This window comes from Simochromis diagramma, unplaced genomic scaffold, assembly GCF_900408965.1.
Source record: "Simochromis diagramma unplaced genomic scaffold, fSimDia1.1 OVJJ01000618.1, whole genome shotgun sequence".
NCBI lineage: Eukaryota > Metazoa > Chordata > Actinopteri > Cichliformes > Cichlidae > Simochromis > Simochromis diagramma.
Genome location: NW_024387423.1, coordinates 8433327 through 8458062, shown reverse-complemented (window position 1 = coordinate 8458062; position 24736 = coordinate 8433327). Strand labels below are relative to the sequence as shown.

At 41.7% G+C, this 24736-nt stretch overlaps 1 protein-coding gene across 3 annotated transcripts in view; it reads right to left on the bottom strand.

Moving 5' to 3' along the window:
- znf407 (zinc finger protein 407) overlaps positions 1-24736 on the bottom strand; it is a 161583-nt gene that overhangs the window by 60892 nt on the left and 75955 nt on the right. For all 3 annotated transcript variants that reach the window (XM_040012705.1, XM_040012703.1, XM_040012704.1), the window contains exon 6: positions 6182-6348. In XM_040012705.1, coding sequence (XP_039868639.1) covers positions 6182-6348 — 167 coding nt within the window. The remainder of the gene's footprint in view (positions 1-6181; positions 6349-24736) is intronic.

The following is a 24736-nucleotide window of genomic DNA, read 5'->3' as shown; positions in this document are numbered from 1 at the left end:
GACTACTTTGCTTTGGTATCTTTAGCATGAGTTTCAGAGTCAAAAAAGAAGGCATTAACCTTCACTTGGACTGCGCAGTGTGCTTTGATGCAAAAAAACCAAAATCAACAAAAATTCTGTATCAAGCACCACAAACAGGACCCACACAGAACTCTTGAAACATAACCACAGCTGTAATTGTGAAACAAGGTTTTTTCTTCCCCATCTAGCATCCTACTGATTGCAGAAAACCTGGGTTTTCAAGGCCTTTGACTATAATGAATCAATAAATAAATAACACCTATATTCCACGTGTCTTTAAACTCTACATGAGTTACTAAGTATCTCGATCAGACCGTTTCTCCCCATCAGAATAACAGCGCGGGTCCCCTCCTCCGCCCTCTCCATCTCTCATTACACCCAACGCTACAAGACCCCACCACAGAAAAATCTATAGCCATCGATCCCTACGCCCAGCCGCGGTCGCCACAATTATTCTTGAGGAGGAAACGTTGGCGATAAATTACATGTGCGCTTTTCATCTGTTGTTCTGCGGGGTGGAGCACTCCCAGGACCAGGGTGGGGATGGTGAGGTGGGGTAGTAAAAAAAAAAGAAAAAAAAGTGACACGTTGCTATCAACATTGTACATCTGACTGCTAAAAGCAACATAGACCTTTCAGCCACCTTGTAACCTTGAATTGACTGCAAGCATGCATGACTCGGGTTAACCTTTGCCTTTAATAGGTACACTAATGACTCTTATAACTTCAAGAAAAAATTTCACCTTAAAAACATATCTGTATCCTTTACCAGTTTAAACTTTGGATCTAGCCTGAATTCATTTGAGACTGTGAACCCTGACCTCATACATCAGTCCTGAAGGCCAGATATACAAAGCTGCAAACAAATGCAATTCAAGTCACAGATCACGAACAGCTATGCAACTGAGTGTGCACAAAATCCACACACTAAAATGTCCTAAAAACACAGCTCCCGCTAATACATTTGCACTGAGAGCCCTTAAACTTTTTTTGCGGGCTATTTGAAAATAGCTATCACTTCGTCTCCTTTGTTCCCATGGTACACCTCAACTCTCCGCCCTTTACTGGAATTAAATACGCCTTATTGCGAGACAATAAAAGAACTTTGAAGTCAAAATATACAACCCTTCTTTGCATGTGTGTGCGGATACATATATATGTGTGCGCCTGTGTGCGTTTTAAATAACCCCGGAGGAGTCTGCATGCAGCTATAATTGCCTCCCTCATTAGTTATGTTTTAGCAGGAGCGGATGGGAGGGCAATTAATTTTACCGCTTAATTTTTGACACGGAATCCGCTGTTGTATTGATGTGCTCGCCATTTTGGGTCTCATTTTTCAGGGAAATTAATTGACAAAGTGTGAAGATTTATCAGCATATCGCCAGATTAAGCGACAAACTGAAGCAATGAGGAAATCAATTGTGGCCCTGTCGCTGTGTCCAGACCTCCTCTATGCACTCCACCACCACCACCACCACAATGCCCAAGAGCCTGGGAAAAACTGGGTGGGTCGGATTCAGTCCACTTATTTATTTTTTTGAGCCGCTCATTCATCAGCCGTTACAAATGACCCTGGCGGCTGTCGACCACTAGATCCCCCATCCACGCCCCTACCCCCCTCCCTCGGACTGGTCTGTGAGCAGAGAATGATTAACATAAAAAACACACAAATCAGAGAGCAACAGTGAATCCCATTAGAGGCAGGAGAAGGAGCGCAGAGATTTTAACTTTTTTTAAGCTGTCCTTTTAGGGAGCGGGGCTCGGCATGTCACAATCAGCAACTCTATCCATGGGATCCCACTAACTTGATTTTGGTCATCTAGACGTTGCGTTTTCAGTGGGAGAAACCTCACCTGACTGCAGGTTTCCCCAACCTTATAAACAATATATTTGAATAATGGCCAAAATTAGCACCACTGACTAACAATGGTCCATGAGGTCAGTTTCAGGATCATTAATATGCAAATTTTCATGACCAATTATCAGTGGCCATGAGTAACAAGTCTTTCCCTTTTCTTGTATCCATGGGATGACAATTATCTATCAAGCAAATGTTAACGGCTGATATCTTAGAAAAGAAAGCAGTCAGATAAATGATGTACAGGAGGGAAAGGAAGAGTAAGAAGAACAAAAGGAAAAAAATATCGTAGGCGAGTTAAGTACCCATCAACTGACTCATTAGAACCATTAATGACTTTCATGCCAATCACAGTTACAAGTTTGCAAGTAGTTAAAGCAAACCGTCATTAATAAGTATTTATTTCTTGTAGTCAGTAGAATATTTTCACATTAAATCAAGGATATGAGGTTACTGAAGCTGTTGGGAAAACAGTAGGAAAGGTGAAGCTGGTGGTGCAGAGCTGGTGGGTGTGAATGTTTCTATTTTGAAGCATGTGTCTGAAAAACAAGTATTGTAAGATTTAGACTGACTCTGAGATGACCAATGAAGTTTATGTTGAAACTCCAGCCACTTCTCTCTGAGACAGACACAGTGGGCAAAGGCAGTAAACGCAGGCTGAGTGTGAGAAAAAGTTTTTCTGGGGTTAAAATTTGCCATATTTAGTGTAAACTTTGCTGTAGGCTGAGAGAACTCATCCCCCTCTCTGTCCCTAATACCTCCAGAATGCAGGGGTGTGTCTAAAGGTGGTCATTGGGTGTCCACCTCTGAAATTAAGCTTTAGTTACTAAATGTCGAGCAGATTTCAATTGTTAAAATGAAATATACATCTACTAATAAACTATGCTATATTATTATAGTTTAAGCTATGCAAAGAAACAACTTTTTTCCCCATGTATCAAATGTTAAACTGAAAACTAGATCAGTCACAGATGCTCTGCTGTTCATCTTATGTCACTCTATTGTACCTTTCTGTACCACTGAACATTATATTGGCACATGAAATGCTAACACTCATAAAAGAGGGCATAAAATATTTTGTAGGTTCTGAAAAAAGTGGTTAAAAAATCACCGCAAAGCAATATTGAAGTCCAAAATAAGTTAAATAAAAGCAGGCTTCTCATTTCAAACCAACAAACAACAAGTGACAACTGTTGCTAGCACATTTCAACAGTTGGAGCTAGCTAGCAAATAAAGAAGTATCGTCACCTAATTTTGGTTTCTTGTATTATAAGTGTAATAAGGAAATATACAACACTAACTGTCTCACATCCAGTAAAAAATAGTAACTGTTTACACTGATTAGAGATAACTATCAACAGGTAGTCACTACTGCTGCTTTAATGAGTAATATCTAAACGAGGACTGCCGCAGATGACTCTTGGTGTGCTGAATTATTGAAAATCCATTTTCAAAAGAGTTCCCTGAAGTTCGGAGAGTGGTAATTCTCTGGTCCTGGTCAGTGTTTAAGAAAACATGCTATTGCTAATCCTAAACTTGTCCTGCTATGCCAAATTATATCTTTTCAGAGGAAGGTTTCAGCATTACTCAAGAATATACATGTTTTTGTCTTTGCATGCCGTTTGATTCCTCAGCCTATGCCCATCCTGCCCATAGTGTTCCAATTTGATGCTCTAACTGCTGTTTTGAGCGATTAGGAATCTTATTTTAAGTGTTATAAACCAATCAAACACACCTGACATGAACCTAGTCAATCAGAACTTGTAACTGTGATGACGTTCTCGATGTAGGGATGCTTTGGTTTCTCTTTCCTCGCGTTGTGACGTTTAATTTTACACTTTTACAACTAATGAGCTACGTATCATTACACTCTGCTCCAGTGCAAACACAGCAGTTAGTCATCGTCCTGCGAGCCTCTACATAACCCAGATGCATGTACTCTAACTCGCACGCCCTCCATTACTGACTGCTCTGTTCCCTGGGCAGATTAGTTCAACTTTTAAATCTCCTACTTATTTTATTAGTATTGCATCTTAGCCCTGTGAAGGAGACGATTTATAACTTTTAAACAGATCACACATATGCAGATAATATTTCAGTGTGTCAGGTTGGCTGCTGGAATGTGATTGCAATGATTGTAAAGCTGTAGCTAGCCGCCCTAACCCAGCACCAATTATAACTGGCAAAGGAGTGTCGGAGGTCACAGCAGAGCAAATTGTGTTAGCTTTTTTTGGGGCGTCGCTAATCAAGTCAGGTCTTGCTGCTGACTAAAATGAGGTTGTTTCAGGTTCAATCTTAATTCTCCTACTTTTATATTTCTTTTTTGGTCACCCGTGATCTTTCAAGTTCCTATATTCAATCACCCCCCCCCCTCAATCGCTTAACTCACTCTCAAGTCTGTGTTTCCCCCTGCCAAATTCACACAAACACACACACACACACACCACAGCATACCATCCCACACCTCTTCAAATGACAGCTAAGTGACAGTGTGACGCCAGCCACTTGATGGGGAATGATGAGAGCTGGAAACAAATGAAAATAAAACATCTAATTATGTCAGAGGCGCCTTGACGTTACATCACTGTTAAAACACATTTAAAATAACATTCAGCAAGCCTCGCACTGACACACATAGAAACCCGCGCACACAGCAGGCACCCGTGACGGATGGAGGGCTCTCCTGCAAGCACTCAGTCAGGCTGTCAGGCCACTGGCTGCTGCTGCTTCTGTCATTGACTTAAAAGGGCATCAAGGAGCCATGTGTGGGACATTACTGAGGCCGAGGGGAAACTGCTGGGCTGCGGCATAAAGACACTTTCAAAGAAACTGACTTGGGCTCCTATCGAGGGGCTATTATTCAAGACAATATCCTCCCACTGCACCATCTGTCCATCCAAAGTTTTTAGCAAGTTAAAGAAGAAAACCACACAATTCAAAGCAGTCCTAAAGTATTCTTTACTGTATGTACAGAAATGAAAGGGAAGGGTGGAATCAGAGGGGAAATGCACAATTAAAGTAATCATTCATCTCAGTGCAAAGACTCACTGGCTGGTTTCATCGCTTCTAATCAAGCGATTCACTTTGTAGTGGAATAAGAAAGCGGCTAAATTACTGATTATTGATTGGTTATTGGTTAGTTATAAAAAGTAGTTTCCAGGTGAGGTTAGAAAAGATCTTCTGAATTGCCAGTTGAATCAGTGTTGTATCCAAAAGCTGTCGATAAATAACAGATTTTTAAAGAAATGGGAACCTTCTAATTCCTAATGCTTCTCTTTTTGGATCAAAGGTTGGATACCTATATGAAAGGACAGAGAATCATAAGTGGGTTTTTCCTGCTTTTTATTTTTCTGAGGCAGCTGCAGCTCAGGCAGTAAAGCAGGTTTTCCACTAATCGGAAGGTCAGGGTTTGATCCAATTATCGAAGAAAAAAAGCCTGTGGTGTAAAGAGCTTTCAGCGGTCAATAAGACAAGAAAAGTGCTACATAAATGCAGTCCATTTTGCATCACTGAAAAAACCCATACACACAGGATTGGTGTAAAGCAAGGAAAAAAAACAAAAATACTCTCGACGATCAGATGGACTTGATGAACACACACTCATTGACCAGCTGGATTTGAGGAAGACACACTTGGCGACCAGATGGATTTTTGGGGAAATACACATGACAACCAGTTGGATTTGAGAACTACACACTACCTTAATTTCCACAACATTCGAGCATCCAAGTCTGGAGGATGGCACAAAACAAAACAAACACAAAAATTCAAACATCCCCGTGCTGTTTTGCTCGTCCCTTTGGCTATTAATTGGCCGATACAATATCATATAACAGTGACAGTCCTATCGGGTTCAGAAGGTGTGTTTAACCATCTAGCAAGTGTCTGCAAGAGCGCCAAGAACTAGTTCTCGACTTTCCCTGGATGTTGAAAATCAGTACAGATGGACAAGCTGAGGCTATTACCAGCCAAAAACTTGCGTATATTTATTCCAAACAAAGCTGTGAAGATTCATAATTAATGTGAGAATTTCACAGTTCACATAAACTTCATTTTGTTGAATAGCAGATAGCAGCTATAGAGGAATGAAAAAGTACATTTTGTCTGATCCAAGCAGAGCCTTTCTTGATAAATAACCCTTTGTCCCAGACTCATAAAAGCACTGATTGCCTGTATATACATATATATAAAAAAAAAAAGCTAATCCCATGAATTTTGCACTTCAGAGTGTGTCAGTCAGTGTGTTTATGGAGGAGCAGCAGCAGTAATGGTTCACAGTGGAGGTTGCTAACTCTGTCTCACCCGTGTGCGTCCTGTAGTGGTCCTTCATGGCTGACAGGTTGAGGAAGGCGTAGTGGCAGGATGGCCAGGCACACTTATATGGTTTCTCTCCACTGTGCAGTTTCATGTGGTTGTTGAGGGCCCATTTTTCGCTGAAGGAGCGCTCGCACAACTCGCATTCAAACTTCCTGCAAGAGAATAAGATGGGGCAGGTAGGAACGAAGAGGAGGAGAAGGAGGGGGTGAGGGGGAGAAACAAAGGGTTATTTACTGATCCCGAAGCTGACGCAAAACGCTAGAAAAATCCACCCTGTGAGAGAGGAAATGGAGGTTGCTGGGTAGTTGCACTCACAACCACGGACCAGAGGGCCATATGATTGTACGCTGTACATCTACGCCCACACTCGTGCACACACACACACTCAACGCACACAGAATGCAGCTGGCTGCTGGTGTGTCATGTCTGTATAAGCAGGCATTGATTTTTCTGTCCTGGCCTGCCACCTCCACCATTTATTCTCTGCTTTGCACCAGGGCCCAAAGGACTAGAGAAATTCTGTTACAGTCCACACACACATACACACACACACACACACCCTGCAGGGCCAGTGGGGAGAATAGAGTTCACCTGTCCAGCGTCCCTGACCACTTAGCCAGGGCTAAATGAACAGTTAGCAACATTTTACCTCCCGCTTCATTCTCTCGAGGCCCTTGTATTAGAGCTTCCCTCCACCCAAACTAATCGTCTTTTTTTGTTTTTCTTTGTTTTTAACTAACCGCTCACATCATCAACATCAGCGCTCTCACCTAGCTTTAGATTATCAGTATCAATCCAATGAATGTAAAGCACGATGTAGCGTTTGTTGAGGTATTTTCTTATAAAAGCCCCCGTTATGCGAATCAGGGCAAAACTGTGAATATGCATGTCATTCTGTCTTCGCTCTGGACATCTGTCTATTTTCGCACCCACGCCTACGACCGACAAAAGCTGCATGTTCGCTCTCTGTCTTTTTAAAAATATATATTTATTTATTTTAATTCAGTGTGTAGGATGTTTGCACCTATAGTCATCTGCTGTGTTATTAAGCTTCACGAATAAAACACAAAGAAGTAAGGGGAAAAAAAACAATAGAAAAAGCGCGCGCTTGAATTAATCTTTACCCCCGCGCTATAATTTAGCTGCAGAATGACTAATGTGCGAGTCATAAACAAATGAAGTCGGGTTTTGGGGAGCATTCGTCTTGCAGCGAGGGCCATGTTATTTTAGGGAGGGCGGCTGTCTTTAAGTCCTGATTGTGTCGCTTAATCCCCGTGGTATCTGTTTCATAGCGAGCAGCATGACACTCACCTGAACAAATAATGACTCCGAGCAGCATGTAGCATGTGTCTGAATCAATAATTCAAACTCATACATCTTCCTTACTGGAAAGGGGGTTGTTGTTGGTGGTGGTGGGGGGCAAAGGAGAAAGAAAAGGAGGCAGGGAAAAAGGAGAAAGGAGGGAATTAAAGCTGGGGTGGTGGAGGAGAGGAGAGAAGGGAATGGTGTTGGGGGGGGTCCTGGCTTCCGCATCAATCTATATGTTCCATAAAGATGAGTCAAAATGTGATATGGGTGTCAACCTGCACCGGTTCAGACTAACCTCACGTTACCAGACAGGATGGAGGAGATTTAAAATGGCACCTTCATCACCTGGCTGTAAGTGCAAGTGCATTTATAAATAGTTCCATTTTCCTCTTGTTCTCATCAACGGACTTGGCAGGCATTTTATTTGACCAACAGATGGATGTCTGCATCTGCATTTCCTTCCCTTTCCTTCCTCTCTGCGGTATTTATAGAACAGCTCGTCGCCTGTGCCACCACGGGAGAGGTAAATAAGATGAGTGAAGAGATGCTATCTTTTATTGTAAGCATTATGCACAACACTCCTGCTTTATGAGCTAAACGGGCCATTGTTTATCACAGGGCGTAATCGCAAAGTCAGGCAGGCAGGCAGGCCTTTACGTGGGAACGAGGCATGCTGGGATGGAGGTAAAAAGAGAGAAAAGGAAGAGGAGAGGAGAGAAGATGGAGGAGTCAGTGCTGGCAGAGTTGACTATCAGTGGGGGTTTTGTAAGGATGAGAGGAGGGTTTGCGTCTGTTTTTATGGGATCAGATGGAGCGCTTTGATCTTGTCCCCGCATGTCAGATCCCGTCACGATCCACCGTCTCGCCCATACATATGCATACTGCCTCTAAACAGCTAGGCACCATGCAAAAGAACCACGGTGAAGGGAAGAGAGATAGAGAGAAAGAGAAGCGGTTTGGTGAATGGGTTTGTGTATGCATGCGTGCGAAAGAGCAGGGAAGGCGAATATGGGGAGAAAGAAGAAAGGCAAAGATGGAGGTTTGGAAATGAAAAATATTTGGAAACTTTTTATAGGGGAGGAAAAAAACCAAACAAATATGTGCCAATTCAGTGTCAACAAAACCCAACAGAGTTCTCAAACTATTTTAAGAAGGACTTATTGGGCGGGGAGTGTGTGGCTCCAGGAAATGACCTGTTTTGCTTTCAAACCTCCACGTTTATCACTCCTTAACGGGGACCCTTCATGCTCACTTCCTACTCCATTTTTTTTTATTCTTGTACTTTGAAAGAGCAGCTTTATGTGATTAATGGTTCAAAATAATCCTTTTTTCTCTCATACCAGACCTCAGTTCATCAGCTACGCAACATAAATTATTTTTGCTGCTCTTGCTTTAAGGCTACTTTCTTCTGATTGGCTACCTTTTGCAAATGGAAGGTTTGAACAGGTGGGTGGAGCTTCTCTGATGACAGCCAGAACTGTACACCTAAAGCGACTGCATTAAGGATATGCGCTCTCAGTGCCCTTGACTCATGAGGATAACGCACATATACACTGACCACTCTAACAATGTAATATCATATAAGTCAGAAATGAACGAAAATAACCTAAATGTAGGACGGGCACAGTGATGACATTTTTTGCAGAATACTGTCTCACAAATAATTACAATAAAGTAAAATAAAACTAAAACTAAAAATTAAATTAATTAGATTCTGCTTCTGCTACCAAAAAATCGGGGTTAGACAGAGTTTTACACATAGATCCTCAGTGTATTTGACATAAAATCAAATACACTGAGCTACCTGCTGTTGCGACCCCTTGTGACAAAGGAGCAGACAAAAGTAGTTGCACTGGAACTTTTAGTTGCTAACACTTTCAAATAAAGTTCACCTTCATGGTCTTTTCGCGCTACTTCAACTAAAATCCAAAACTGTCCCACACTCGAGCTGTGAACTCCAAAAATCCATTTGGACTGGAATCTTCCAGTACTTAGCTGGTTCACTAGTTCACTAGTGTGTCCTTGTGTGGAGAGGAAGACATGCAAAAAAATCTCAACACAAAGCAAACAAGTGGACAAAACCAGCCTGACGAGAAATGACAAAAACATGTCGCAGCATATTTGTTTTCCTCTTAGCTCAGGCTCATAATTTTACCATTTATTTTGTCAAGAATTCAGGTGACATTCTTATGTAAACAAAAACACATAGAAGCACAACACGCAACTCCGAGGCCAGAAGGAATTATCATTTTTGTCAGCGTATGTGCGCAAGTAAATGATATAATCCATCCATCTATCTGAGCTCATGTAAAGGTTTGTGATGGTGCCACTTGTGTTTCCAATCTATGTTAACTATTAATCAGGTATATTAATGTATAAATTATATTTGTTCAGTTCTAATCTTAGTGGCAAATATGTATTAAAGTCATCTTTGGATCAAAATAGGCTTGGTCCTCTTTATTCACTTACACTAAATTAATGATTATTCACTTAATCACTTGGAAGATAATTAAATATCTATATCTATATATATATATATTTATTTTATTTTTTATTTTTTTCAAAAACCTAAGCCAAAATTAAATGAATAGGGTACAGCTTTCATTTTTACATATGACGTTCACAACGACTGACCATGCTGCTCTCGCTGTACAGGAATGCAAGCATCACATTGTCCCTGCTGGGATGTCCCACCATGGTTGGTGCTGAATTTCTTGGCCTTCGTTCGCTCACTATACTGCAGTTTGTGGTGTGTTTTCAAGAGGTTAAATGACTTGGATTTATTGGCTTATGCTTTGTTCTTAGCACCACTTCACAGATCTCAAGTATTTTCCCCCCGAAAAATAAAAAAAGATGCTGATCCACTTCTTGGTACAATCTCTTCTTTCTGTTCTGGTATGTTATTTGTTGTATATCTGTCGTTTAGCGTGGCGTTACTCATCCAGACTACATCTAGGAAACGTGGAGGGAGCAGCTGTGATTGGCACATGCAGGCACGGGATCGGGAGCTGATTTAGGGGGTGTTTGATTTGGATTTTCTTTTTGCTTTGCTTTCTGTTGGCTGAGCATGCATTCTCAATATCTTTCAATTGCACTCAATTATGGGAAGCCAAAATCATGTCTAAAAACTGCATTACAATTTCCAGCATTTAAAAAAAAAAGGTTTGTTAGTAGATAACAAGTATTCTTGAATCTGAAAAACAATTTGGCACTCTATTTGTTTGGTCTTCTTGGTTTTAAATGACCACATACAGAAAAGGATAAAGCCAACAGATGACTGTTTTAACTGTGAAAATACATTCAAATATAAAAAGAGACAGAGACAGAGAAACCCATTAGTTAATTTTTTCCCATCTTGTTTTGCATGTTTTATTTTCATATTACTGTCAAGCACTGATTAGCTAAGGCCACAGAAGGCAAAAAATCCATCTGTAATCTGAAGCAACTTCTACTTCTACTCGTTATATCACTGCCTTTCAGCCTCTTGCGTGTCTCCATCTCCTCCTCATGTTTTTCCTGCTCTCTTCCTTTTTCCCTTCTGATCACAAACCAACACGACATGATTGACACCATGTGTGGATTTATTCAGAGATGCAGGTGACTCTCCTCCCTCCTCATTCAGCAAACTGCTTGCTACTGTGTCTATACTGTCACTGATTACCATATCTATACAGTAATGTGATCCTGCTGTCAGTTCAGCCATATAGAGCTACTGTCAGAACATCACAGGCCACACTGGCCTTAATTGTGACAGAAATCCCTCAGGAGGAGCCTCTATACCTCTTAACAGGCCCAGAAAGGAGGACCTGACTCATTACCATATACTCACTATTACCCCCTAGTGGTGAGGTGGTGCCATGTTTAGGGGTCCTCACAGAGGATGTGTTAGTATAAACAGTAATCATATGCTGTTGATGTAAACTGAATGACAGAGTGTTAAAAAAAGAGCATGATTTTAGTATGATTAAGACTAAAAGATGCAAAAAATAATTCTCTAACCAAGAAACAGACATTCTCTGATGTCAGAGGTAAGAGTGGCAGTGTCACCTCTGCTCCTCCTGACTGCAAGTGCCCATCAAACTTATCTATTTATTTTTTAAATCAACTGTACTAATTATGTTGGCTGTTTTTTGTTTTTTTGGATGGCTAAAATTTCTCTGCCTGGTTTCCGTGCTGTGTTGGCCGGTCGCTGTAAGAGGAAATAATCTGTCGATGCTCTCACACTGTAACACAAAGACAGAAAGAGGGAGAGAGGCCGACTCTCGCCTCAAGCCAAACTGACACAAACAGACAACTTCAAAGTGAAGACTGTTGTTTATTTGGCGAAGGGAAAGAGGGGGGGAGGGAAAAAAAGAGAGAAAATTTATCTGATATGCAACTGTCAGGAGAGCATTTTCACATGCAAAATAGCGAGTGAGTGAGAGAGATTACCTAGAGGGAGGAACATGACAGCATTCACTAGGGTCAGGATGGATCATCATCTTCAGCCCCCACCTCCTCCTCCTCCTCCTCCATTGCCTCTCTCTTTCTCCCTCCATCGCTCTAACTTTATCTCGCTTGCTCTTTTCCCTCCCTCCATCCTTCCGTTTTTTCCTCTTCCCCCCATCCCTTTTCTCTCTCATCCTGTTTTCAGACTCCATCACTCTGCACTTCGACAACCCGGCAGCTTAAATCCAGACTAAATTAGCTGAATGAAGATTAAATCATTTGGCCCTGAGCTCTCCAAGATATTGGGAGGAAGACTGAGTAAGCCTTAAATGGTGTCTGACTGGGTTCGGACCTATATATGTGTCTGAGGAGAAGCTATTCCTTCAATGGCAGTCAATTGAAACCTGATTAGAGAGGGGTGTTGGGTAAAAAATGGCTAAAAGATTAAATTCCTGGGACAACTGTTTCCTAAGTAAGGGCGCCGGCTTCGTTATTTTTCGTTTGCGCGCACTATGTTGACCGACGACAGGCTTGTTCCCGGGCTAAGATATTGAGCGGGGCAACATCATCGCTCACAGCGCTTAGGAGAAACGCTTCAGAGAATGCGCTGTAGTCAATGTGGTCTGTGGGTACTCAAATCAGCTTCCTAGATGGTGCTAGTTTAACATACAAATGAACAAAGGCATCCATCCCTGGCCTGCTGCATGAAACAAAAAGGACAAACACTGCAGTGAGAAAAAAAAGAAGAAGAAAGAAATAAAGAAAAAGAAGAAGAGGAGACTCTCTTAGGAGTAGGTCTGCGCAGAAGGGCATTTTAAAGTGAAACAGCTACTGAGTTATATCACACTGAGACCAGCAGGAGTGTAAAGCCAGCATGTCACACAAAACAACAGCTAAAACCTCCATGAAGAGGCCACATGTGTCTGCAGAGCATTGTAGATGAATCTCCTTGGAGAGGAGTGCCGCTGCATATGACTGCAATATAAACAACGGCACACAACAGAGATGCAGCTGCTGATTTATGTTTACCTTCAATCCCGAGAGAAAGAGGAGGAGGAGAAGGCAAAGAAGAAAAAAAAAAGATAATGAAATAAATAATAAAAGACCAGGCCCATCAGATAAGCTCCTGTTTATCCCGCTGTAGGGCAAATACAAATTGTCAATTTAATGAACACGGTGGACGTGATGAAAGCGGGGTGAAGGAGCCTGCTGCCTGACAAACAATCAGGAAATGTTATCTTAATATTGTTGCGATGTTATTCAGACCATAACTTAGGGGATGGGGAGAGGCCATGACTACAACGAGGTGGCATGGAGGGGAGAGGGAAGCAAGCGGAGGCGCAAAGGCCAGGTCCCTCTGTGGTGGCCGTGTTATTGCCTATTTTTATTATGAGCCATAGCTCAGTAGCCACAAACACACTTTTAAAACGCACAAAGGGTAAACGCGAGCATGCGCACAAACTTAAATTACAATTTATTTTGTTTTTGGGTAAAAGAATGCAACACCACAAAGCTTAATAAAATGAACAAAAATGCCCCCCCCTCACCCGCATGTGTACGCACACACTGGCCTGACATCTTGCTTCCAGATGCAGTTAACTTAAAAGCTTAATAGGGGGTTTTTTTTTTCTCCAGACTATTAATCACAATGTTTCAAGCAAAAGAACTGCAAATCAAGCGCTCCGAAAAGCTTCCTGCTGAAATTAGCAGCCGCTGAAAAGTACTGAAAGTTTGATTTGTGTGACGCGGTTCGGTCAAAGGCCTCTTCCCAGCACCGCCACCCATCCTTTAAACGGCACTTTAAAAAGCGTCCAGATGCTTCGCAGCTCAAAGTTGTTTTTTTTCTTTTTTTTTGGCGAGTCCTGAATTTAAAGCGTTGCAATCTGAGCAGCCACCAAAATTAACTATTATCTCCATATTTATATATTGCCGGCACTAAATTGCGTCGGGAAGAATTACTATCAATATGAATATCTGCAACAATAACTCAGCCGCTGTGCTGAGGACAGGATACTCTTTATCAGGCTTCTGATAGGCCTTAAATACAGCACAAGGCAGCCATATCAGAGCTTTTTCTCTCTAATATCAGGCCGCATTAGCACCTCGTAAATCAAATTACACTCCTAGAATTTCATTAGGCTCACCTGCCAGCGCTGCTGTGCTGCAGAAATATTTATGTTTTTATGCTGCGATTGTGTTCTCTCAGGTACACAAAAGGGAAGCAGAGGGAGGGGCTGCGAGGGGAAAGAAATGGGTGATAAACCTAATTATCTTTTAAGAATACGGGGAAAATGTGTCATAAATTGTGGCGATCCTGAGGAGGGCTGGCGTTTTGGAAGCCTGTGGGGCTGAGAGTTGGGGGGACAAGCCTGCTCCACTGTTTACCATCTTTAACCGGGGCTAGACTCCCACAATCCAATTAGCAGCTTCCCCAAATTTGCTCTAAACAGAAATCAAACAGGATGATGTATGACGCCGATCAGCGGGCCCTCGACAACCAGCTAATCTGATAAAGCCCGAGCAAGACTGCTAATAGCGCAAATACTTGTTCAAACTGGATCCAAAACGTTATGATAGGAGTCTGTCTTTATTATTTAATTACCTCAAAAGAATTTCACATTTCCATTTGTTTATTTGCTGTTGTTGCTTGTTCGATTGCATTATCCAGATCATAAGAATCTCGGCTCAAATTTGCTGAATGCAAAAGCTCAGGCGGAGGAAGCAGGAGAGGAGTTGGCTGTGGGGAAGGAACGCTGATATTCCGTACTACTTTTTTCTTTCCCATCTGGAGCGGCCAGGATGGCGGAGTGTCTGGATATGGATTTTGATTAGACACAAAGGGAAATGACTGAGCCAGTGACCGTAACGACAGCCACTTAATAAAAGGTACAGTCTATACATCAAAGAGCATCTAGCTGTAAATCATTCGGCCTTGTAACGACTCGCATCCCCGTCCCATTACTGAGCCCTTAACGGGCCGCTCATATTTACTCTCCAGCCCCAATATAATTTTAGAATAATGAGCTTTGTCCCTTATCTAATTAACAGGCATAGGTTCATTCATTTTTTTGTTTTCTCTTCCCCGTCTTCCCACCTATTCCTTACTGAAATTAGGAAGCAGGGATATTTGCTTAACTCTCAAATATTTAGCAAATTTGCCCCGTGCCACGAAACGTGAAAGTTACACACAAATACGACTGATGTGACCGCGTTGCATGTTGTGCATAATTGCAGTATGTTGCAACTGGAGGGTGTTTATCTAGGATTGTGTGTGTGTGTGTGTGTGTTTGTGTGTGTAACGGGGGTAGAGGGGTGGGGGTTGTGCTCCAGTGGGCAGAAGTAAAAGACCAGGTCCATTCTCCCTCTTATTACTGGAATTGTAATTCAATGATCACCTTAGATCACATGCGTGCCATAAATCAGATAGGCTTGACAGAGGATGAAAAATTGTATTAATAATGTGAAACTTATTATACAGTCCCAAATGCTCCCTTGATAAATGACATTGTTTGGGCCTGACAATGATTGCATTTAAAACATTATTTCTGTTTTCTGCTGGTGTGTGCGCGCTGCTGCTGGACACAGCAGCCGTGGCTTGCTGGGTGGGGAAGACAGAGGTGGGGTTCCCGAGCTTCATAAAATATTCAAGATGTTTCCCACCGTTCTCTCTTGAGTCAGTGGGCAGGCGATGGCCACGACAGTAAGGGTATAAAATCTGTGTGTATGTGTGTGTGTGCGTGTGTGGCCAGCAGAAGTGAAATGGCTGGTGGCTCACCGCAGCGCAAACACCCAAACTCCCAAACCACAGAAAGGAGCCGAGTACATCTTCAAGTCATAAAGCAGCATACTCCCACTATTATTACTACACACTGAAGTCAGATTTTAGCAAATGTGAGAAACTGCAGAAAGGAGCTGCGCCAGGCTAATCGTTCATGAACCACTCTTTTATTTTTCCCCTTTTTTCCAGAATAAGTGATTTCGGGGGAGTTTATTATTCTTCCTAACTCAATTTATACAAGAACGCTAATATAAGAAAAACAAGTCTAGACTTGATTTAAACTAGACTAGCTTGAGAGAGAGCCAACAAAGACATGAAACCCCTAAAAAAAACAAAATAAAATAAATAAACAGCCAAATATGGCATCTGCACTATTTCCTCCTTTCATTTCTGCATCATATCAGAACAAGCAGAACAAGCTGGACTGGACAGTGCAGGGTTTAATTACACGAGTGCGATTTACACTCACTAACACTACGACTGCTCTGGATGGAGCATGTTCAGAGCTACGGCACAGTATTTTACTAACGCTATCTATTTGGACTTCTAAGTAAATAGGACTTAGTTGTTAGGAGGAACGCTGTGCAAAGACAAAGACTGAGGCCTAACCTGTGTGCCAGTGCAGCTAGAAAAAACAAATCAAAACCGACTGCACAAAAATGTCGCCCCCTTAAATGTGTTCTTACAAACTGTGTCCTTTGTGTTAAAGTATTACATGAGACCGGCATTTGAGATTAATACTGAGTAGTTAGTACTGTAGTAGATGAAACACTGAATAAAAAATCATCAAAAAATAACAATGATGAAAGTCAGAGTCTGGCATATGTGAGTAATGTACTCAGTTTGGGGGACATGTTGGAACTGTAACAGCTCACGTATACGGTTTAAATGAACAGTCTGAGTCATTTCCATGTATGACAGAAGACTCGTTAGTCCAGATTAACACTACACAGCTTAGTCTCAATTACTAGAGTAATACACTGGTGCTCTTTTTTGAATTAACTTATTTGTTCAACTGTACTGCAGTATTTTTATTATTTGTTAAAAAAGAAAAAATATATATATTTTAGTAGACCACAATTAACTTTGATCCTGCAACAATTTTTTATTTAAGGAAAATGATGTACACAATTCTTTGTGACTCTGTTGCAAATGTTAAGTAGTCCTATGATTGGTGCTCGAACTACACGGCGTAAAACTACCTGTTACTCGTTTTGGCTCCAGAATAACTGACATCACACCACTTTGGGTTCACGGAAAGTCTAATTAAGGTTGTAAACAGTTGAGGTCGCTTTACAGGGACTGAGACCCGGACTGCACTCTCCCTACAGACTTGGCTTTACCCCGGCCCCGTCGTGTCCACGTCCTCTACCATACTGTATGTGCGACATTACAACCCCCCACCACTACCACTCCGCTCTCCCTTCCTTTTCTCCTCCTCCTCATCTCTGCAAATGACCATGATGGGAGGCCATTCATCTCACTCCTTCGGCCACCACAATGAAATAAATCAAGAATTTCCCCCCCAAATATAACAATATTTGTATTTGGGGTGGGGCAGACGTAATTGATGACTGCGGCCATGCTAATTAAAAACGGCGGAGGTTTCATTAATCTTGGTCATTGGGTAGGGGGGATAGCAGTGTAGCTGCAGTAGCATTGGCTGGACAAGGGGGACAGGGCCGCCTCGATCGTCCTCGCTGCTCAGGTGATTTGGGCCATTGTCGAGTATATTAGCAGAGTGAGGTTAATGTGAAATGACCATTAATAACTACAACAAAAGTCTACGGCATACAAACTCAGCGTCTCTGTGTCTTCTTACACAACTGAACCAAACAAGACAATAAGTGAACAATCGCGTGTTTACTGCCATGTCCTGGCTGGAGAAGTTAATTGTTTCTCTGACTCTTCTTTGCAGAATATTTTTTCTGTCCCTTAAAACACACACAAAAACACACACACAGGGTGGTATGCTGCTTTTGAAAATTAATTACGAGGCCAAACTTCTGCTGCTTTGCCTGCGCTTGCATAGTCAAAGCATTTGGAAATCATTTGAATATTAGAACACAATTAAAACATACTTCAGTGACTCTGGCATGTCGTATGAGCACAACCACACAGACCAAAATATTAGAACAAGTTAAATCTGAGCAACTTCCTAACAAAAAAGACGCAAACAGACAATATCGTTAACATTGTGCCACTACAGCCTAGACAATTTACTAAGTAGCACCTATGAACAGTGCAGATGGATATCATCATTTTGTAATGACTCCTACATGTTAATTCGCAACTTTAGCTTCTCCACCAGGACTCTGGCACAGAATAATGACTAGCGTGCATCTGGTAGAGGCAGTGTGGGGCAGTATTTGAAGCATAGAGAGAAACCGAGAGAGGGACAAAGAAAAAGGAAGAGAATTAAACAGAGAGAGAGAGATGGTTGGGTGGGTGGGTGGGTGGGTAGAAGCAGTAGCATATGGTGCCACGCTGCCATAAACAAGCTTTATGAAAAGACCAGGGACGTTTATCTAATCATGGAATACCTGAGGAATCGCAATGAGACACACACTTTGTCCCATTATTGTTAGCCCATAAATTTAACTGCTTTACCAGAACGATGAGGAACCCGATAGAGCCGCTGAAGACAACGCAGGGAAGCAGGTGAATTTATGTCTGTGTGTGCTTGTAAGTACACTGCGTCGCAGCTATGGTAAAGAGTGTGTGTGGTGTTACAGATGAATAGCCATAACTGCTACATCTTGGTATCTGTGTATCTGCAAACACAGAGAACAATGCACTCTAGGAAGCATCTAGTAAAGAACTCACAGATACAGATGTGTACTGTTTTTTTGTTTTGGTCTTTACTGTGTGCTATATTACTACAGTCTAATTTTTATTCTTACAGCAGTCTCTCTGCATGTAGAAACATTTATTTTGTTTTTTGTAAACTTGTTTTACATGGCATCTCACAGCCAAGAATAAAACTCTTGCTGTTGTTTTTTGTTAGACTGCATTTTTGTGTTTTTGCATTGTCCGAACTGAACATTGAAACGGGAACACGTGCACAAAAATGACCATGTTTACCCTGCAAATGGGCTCACATTCAGGGACGTACGGCACAGACACAAAGTGCATGTGCAATTTTGTATCTGCAAGCCGACTTACAAACACACACACATGCAGAGTGCTGGGTCAGGGGGACAGCGGTAGCTCAGAGCCAGCTGTGACCTGCCGGTCCAGGTGCTCAGGAAAACCGTTGTTAACGGCCACGATTGATGATCTAATCAAACTGTCACCACAGCGACCTGCTGCAGGGGGAGGGGAGGATGGGGTGGTGTTTGGTGTGTGTCCGTGGGTGTGTGTGTTTGGGGGCAGTTGGAGGTGTGTGTGAGAGCAGGTGAGGTGGGGGGTATCCAGGAGGCCTTGTGCATGCTTACCGTTAGCCTAAATTGAGAGTGACAGTCTCAATAGTGAAAAGGCCTCTTTTTTTCCCCTCTCTAAGTAATGGAGGAAACAACTTCAGCGGTCTTCCGGAGGATGTCACATAATCAAGGGAGATTCTCCCCCTCCCCAAACACTGATCTCCCCCCATTCTGAGCTCAGCTAAAATGTGTGTGTGTGGGTGGGTGGGGGGGTTGAAGGTTGAGACTTTGAACACTGGGAGATGATGCTGTACAGTGCTGGACAACAGCCGACACAAAACCAAGTATATAGAGTTTTATAGAGACTGTAAATAAAAGATGGCCATTGTCGCAATAACATTGACTGCTGTTATGTGGATTACTGCCTTGAAGCAAGTTTGGGAATCTGGCCTTCCCCACCCTGGTCTTTTAAACCAGACAATAGTAGGACAATGAAGTAAAGCTCAGGTACCCAGATGCATCTATTAGTAACTGGGATGCTAATTTTTATGGCGAAAAAACATTCTTAACTCATTCACTGCCATTGACGTCTATAGACGTCAATTGAAAAACTTACGTTGACTGCCATTGACGTCTATAGACGTCAATTACGTTTTTCAATGGGAGGGGCTAGAATACAACCTCGGGCAGCTTGTCAGTGAATATCAGACTTGCATTCATGGTTTGCGCACGTAAGGGATTGCGCAGTGAGACAAAAATGTGGTGCAAGTCTTGTTGTGTACCCTTGCATCCCGGAAAGTGTTATAATGATTACCACACAAAAGTGAATTATTCATTGTGAATAAATGTTTCACTATGTACATTTTATTTTTTCATATATTTGTAAATAAATTGTTTTGATAAAACATAACCTTTCTCAGTGTTATTTCTGTTTTATAGAAGTGAAAAACTATTTTATATGTTAGAGGTGTCACAAAGCAAGAAATATTAGTGTCAAAGGCACTTTTCTGCTTGAAATGTATTTTTCACAAAAAGCTCGTTTTCTCCCTTTTTTTGGTCAAAACAGGCATTTTTGGTGGAACCCACCTCTCTTCTACAGCTGATTACTAAAGAATGGAAAATGGTAGAAACAAGCTTTTTTTTTTTGGATGAAAGAAGAGAGTCTGTTCTTCATTTTGGTAGGTTCAGCGTTTATATGATCATAACACACAGTTTTCTGTGGCTCTTCAAAAATGAGTAAAAATGCTCAAAAACCCTGGCAGTGGGGAGTTACCTGATTTGAAAATGGCTGGCAGTGAATGAGTTAAAAAAAAAAAAAAAAAACACACACACACAACAAAAACAAAACAAAACAGTATTCTATAACTGTCTTAATCTTTTTATATTTTCCCAGAAAAATTTGGAACTACATACAGCAATTCATTGAAATATAGCATATAAGCGAAGAACAGTTTGTAGAGTTCTAATATGCTTTAAAGTCAATACTTGGTATGACCACCTTTATTCTTCAAAACACCTCAACTCTTTTAGGAAAGCTTTCTTGCATTTTCTTAAAAAAGTCTTTAGGAATAGTTCTTGAAGGAGATTCAAAGTTCTTCTTTGGATGTTGGCTGACTTTTGTTCTGTTTGGTATCAAGATGATCACACACTGCTGCAATAATGTTGACGTCCAGGTTCCGGGGAGGCCAGTCCATGACTGACAGTGTTCGATTGTGTGTTTTTCTTTCCATGTATGCTTTTACTGCGTTAGCGGTGTGTTTGGGATCATTAATATGCAGAAGAATGGAGCCGCTGCCAATCAGATGCTTTCCAGATGGTACTGCATGGTGCATCAAAGTTTGAAAGCTTTTTCTTTTTTTTTCTTTTTTTTTTTAATCAACCACGATAGAGCCTCCACCGTGTTTTACAAATGGCTGTAGACACTCACTGTTGTACCCTCCCTGATCTCCTCTGTACTTATCCTTTTGGTTCAAACTTATGACAATTTGAACCAAGAGGACGAGGAGTGTTTCATTACTCCTTAAGACCAGTTTCCACTGATTTCAGTCCAGCTCTCGTGTAATTAGGCACACATCAGCTTTTTGCCCATTTCCTTCCTTAATAATAGCATCTTGACAGCCACCCTTCCATTGAGACTGTTTCCTCAAGTTATTTTAAGGACACACTGCACACTATGTTGATATATGCCAAGTTGCTGGGTAATAGTTGTTTGGGAATCACCTTGTTGGTCCAAAAATACTATTTTGTCAGACTTCGTTAGCGTTGGCATTTTTCATAGATTCAGCTAAAGAAATTGGAACAAATCGTGTATTTTTGCGACAGTCTGCTACGAACAAAGCGCCTAATGATACAATTTAATTTCTTTCACTTTCTTTGCTAAGTTGTCTGTTGTGTGTGGATACGACACTGGATCATCTCTTGCATAAGGTATTTTGTTTTGTTGTTTTTATTCATATTTTAGTGCTAAATGACTTAATAAAAAAATGTCCATCCATCCATTCGCTTCCGCTTATCCTTTCCAGGGGAGATGCTGGAACCCATCCCAGCTGTCATAAAGCGAGAGGCGGGGTACGCCCAGGACAGGTCGCCAGTCTGTCGCAGGGCTAACACATAGAGACACAGACAACCATTTGCACTCACATTCACTCACAGATTCACACCTATGGGCAATTTAGATTGACCAATTAACCTATCCCCACTACTGCATGTTTTTGGACTGTGGGAGGAAGCTGGAGTACCCAGGGAGAACCCACGCAAACACGGGGAGAACATGCAAACTCCACACAGAAAGACCCCAGCCTGATGGTGGAATTGAACTCAGGACCTTCTTGCTGTGTGGCAATAATGCTAACCACCGTGCTGCCATTATCCTTAAAGTTGTGATGTATAAGGACAGGGCTGAAATAAGTGAAAAAGCAGCCAATGTCCAAACTTTGAAAGACCATCAGAAAACCTGGAAAACTGTAGCTCAAGATCATTTTAAAATAATTACAAGAAAGTCTGGCTCCTTGGAAACAAAATATAAACAAATGAAGGGTCACTTCGCCATTCCAAAAAAGATTTCAGGATTCAGACACTTTGCCTAGTGTTCACTACTCTTAAGACTCAGAATTTGCCTATCTTTTATAAACAGGTACAGACTATGCCCTATAAGATGCCCAACATCTAAATACAGCTCACACGGGAAAACTGCAAAACTGCATCAAGTCTATTGTACATTAAGGCCTTATATCAGTGAGTTTGGAACAGGTATTTTTTCAGGGTACACGAGTATCTGTAGTAAAATACAAACATGAGCAATTCTTTAAGCATTTAGATTAGCAAAAAAAGTCTGATGAATTACAGTAAGGACCTGAGTATCATTTTATCATTTTACTTACACTAAGTAAAAGTCTGATCTATCTGACAATCTAAGATTTTAGAGATTCACGTATTATTAAGCTTAACTGTGACGTACTGGCAAGTGTTGCTTAGCCTTTAGAACATGTTATAGGGAGGCAGAAAAAGAGATAAAAGCAACACACAAATGATACATTGAAGCACAAATGGCAATGTCTGCTGAAAAATGTTTCACAGCATAATAGCATCAGCGTGCAGTCACAAGGGGAAATATAATAATTCTCGAGTCCCCATAAAAAATAAAATGAATTAAGCAGTTCCATATTTAGCTGAAAAGAGAAAAGTTCAGGAAGTTGTCCAACTTAATAGTGGCCTTGTTGATCGCTGCCTGTTCTGTGTGTGTGTGTGTTAATCACCTTCCCCAGGATATATCCACGACTGCCGCTTGCCCGTCCAGCTTACATTAATTTAATCGCTGCTCAGCTAATTCATTGATTAATTGGTTCATTAGTGATGCCTGGCAACATCCGTTTCTCCTATGACAGTCTGATGTTTCAATAGAGAAGAAAAACAGGCTGGCAACAGCCCAGTTTTTCCACTGTCCCACTGTGCATAATGTCCACCGCTGTCAACAGTTAGCCGCACAATTGTGTCACTGAATAACTGCCTGGTTTTCTGCCACAGGATGTGAAATGAATACGAAGGTGAACTGTGCACATTCTCTGTTCTTGTCTGGTTGAGTAATGTCACTTGGGCTTCAGCAGTGGGTGACATCATTCTTAGGGAAAGGAAAACTTAAAAAGTTGGAGGGACTCTCGGCGCTGCACTACCCAGATGAGGTAGGTGTTGTTATGAGAAGATGAACTACTGCTGCAGATTAATTCTGCAAGTCAAGGTCACGCCGCTCTGACATGACGAGTGGCTTCCAACTCTTGGACGAGCTGTCGACTCCTAACTATAATTATTATTAGTAATAGGAGTCGATAGGACCCCGCTGCACCCTGCGACAAGGAGCTGGATGTTAGAGTGACCAACAACAACACACAGCCTCTATAGCAGCGCTGATGTAACAGCACTGATACCCATAAAGTGGCTACAGCGTGCACGACCTCTGACCGCTCTGCTTGAAGACACCAGCTTAAATTTATAATTGGCATTTTGTCACGGCAGTGCCTCTCAAGCATTGGCATTACTGGGCTTTAACTAATGTTGAGTAAGACCACAAGGGGTAGAGATTTTAGCATTAAACTGTGTCAGCTTTTCAGAGAAGCAACATGCCTCTCTCACACCCCTACAAACACACACACACGTACACACACAATTCTGCACCATATGCCCATGACAAGTGCATAAAAATCGTTCCCAAGCGATAGCACAGGCCAACCCATAAAAACTTAATGCACCTAATTTTCCAGTAATCAAACTTTTATAGACTGCGATGGCTTTTAAACTAACAAATTTTAATTATCGCTTAATTTTAACAGCAATATTAACGCGATCCCTCATTCTGCGAGTGTTCATTCTCCATGAAATATTGAGTAGGGTAAACAGGGAGGAGCTGTCCGCTGGCTGCTGTTCAAACAAGCAGCCAGCAAACACAAAGGTGATCTGGGGGTCGCTGAGGCCTTGCCAGTACCTCGCCAGGAAAATGTGGACTGCACAGACCTCTGGGAAAATTGAGCCTTTTCTTTTTCAGTTCACTGAAATTAGACTGAGAAGTACATTGCATTGAATATTGGTCTATTGTGATTCTTTTATGCCATTTTCATATTATTAAAGAAGGAAAAAAAAGCAGATTTGGGTTTTTTTCGGGGGATGCTTAAGAATATTTCAAAATCCTTGACTACTTTTAAGTTAAGACCTTGCTGCTGTTTTTTTTCTTCCATGCTTCTTCATGCTGTTTTTACATTCCTGCTTACACAACTAGCAGCACAGGATGTTATTGACTGCTGCCCTTGGGTGGCTGAAAACTAGGCCTTACCACCCAACACCAAACCAGAGAGGCAAAGTGCTGACACGGGCAGATAAGGGGAGGAAGAAAGAGAAAGATTAAAGAGCAGATTCATTATCAATAATTAAGGGAAAGGATTTATTCTAATGAATTAGGGGTTGTCTTTATCTACTCTTTATCTCCCCATCACACCACTAACTCTCTCCTTTCTCTCCCCCTCTCACAAATACGCACATGCCCTTGCACACATACACACACTGGTTCGTGGTTTTTGTGTGACTTGACCCCTGCATGCTCCGTGCGGTCCATATTGCCACCATGCTGGCTCTAGGCAGGGCTCTTCCGCCCCCGCTCCCCGATTCCAGGCTGGACGG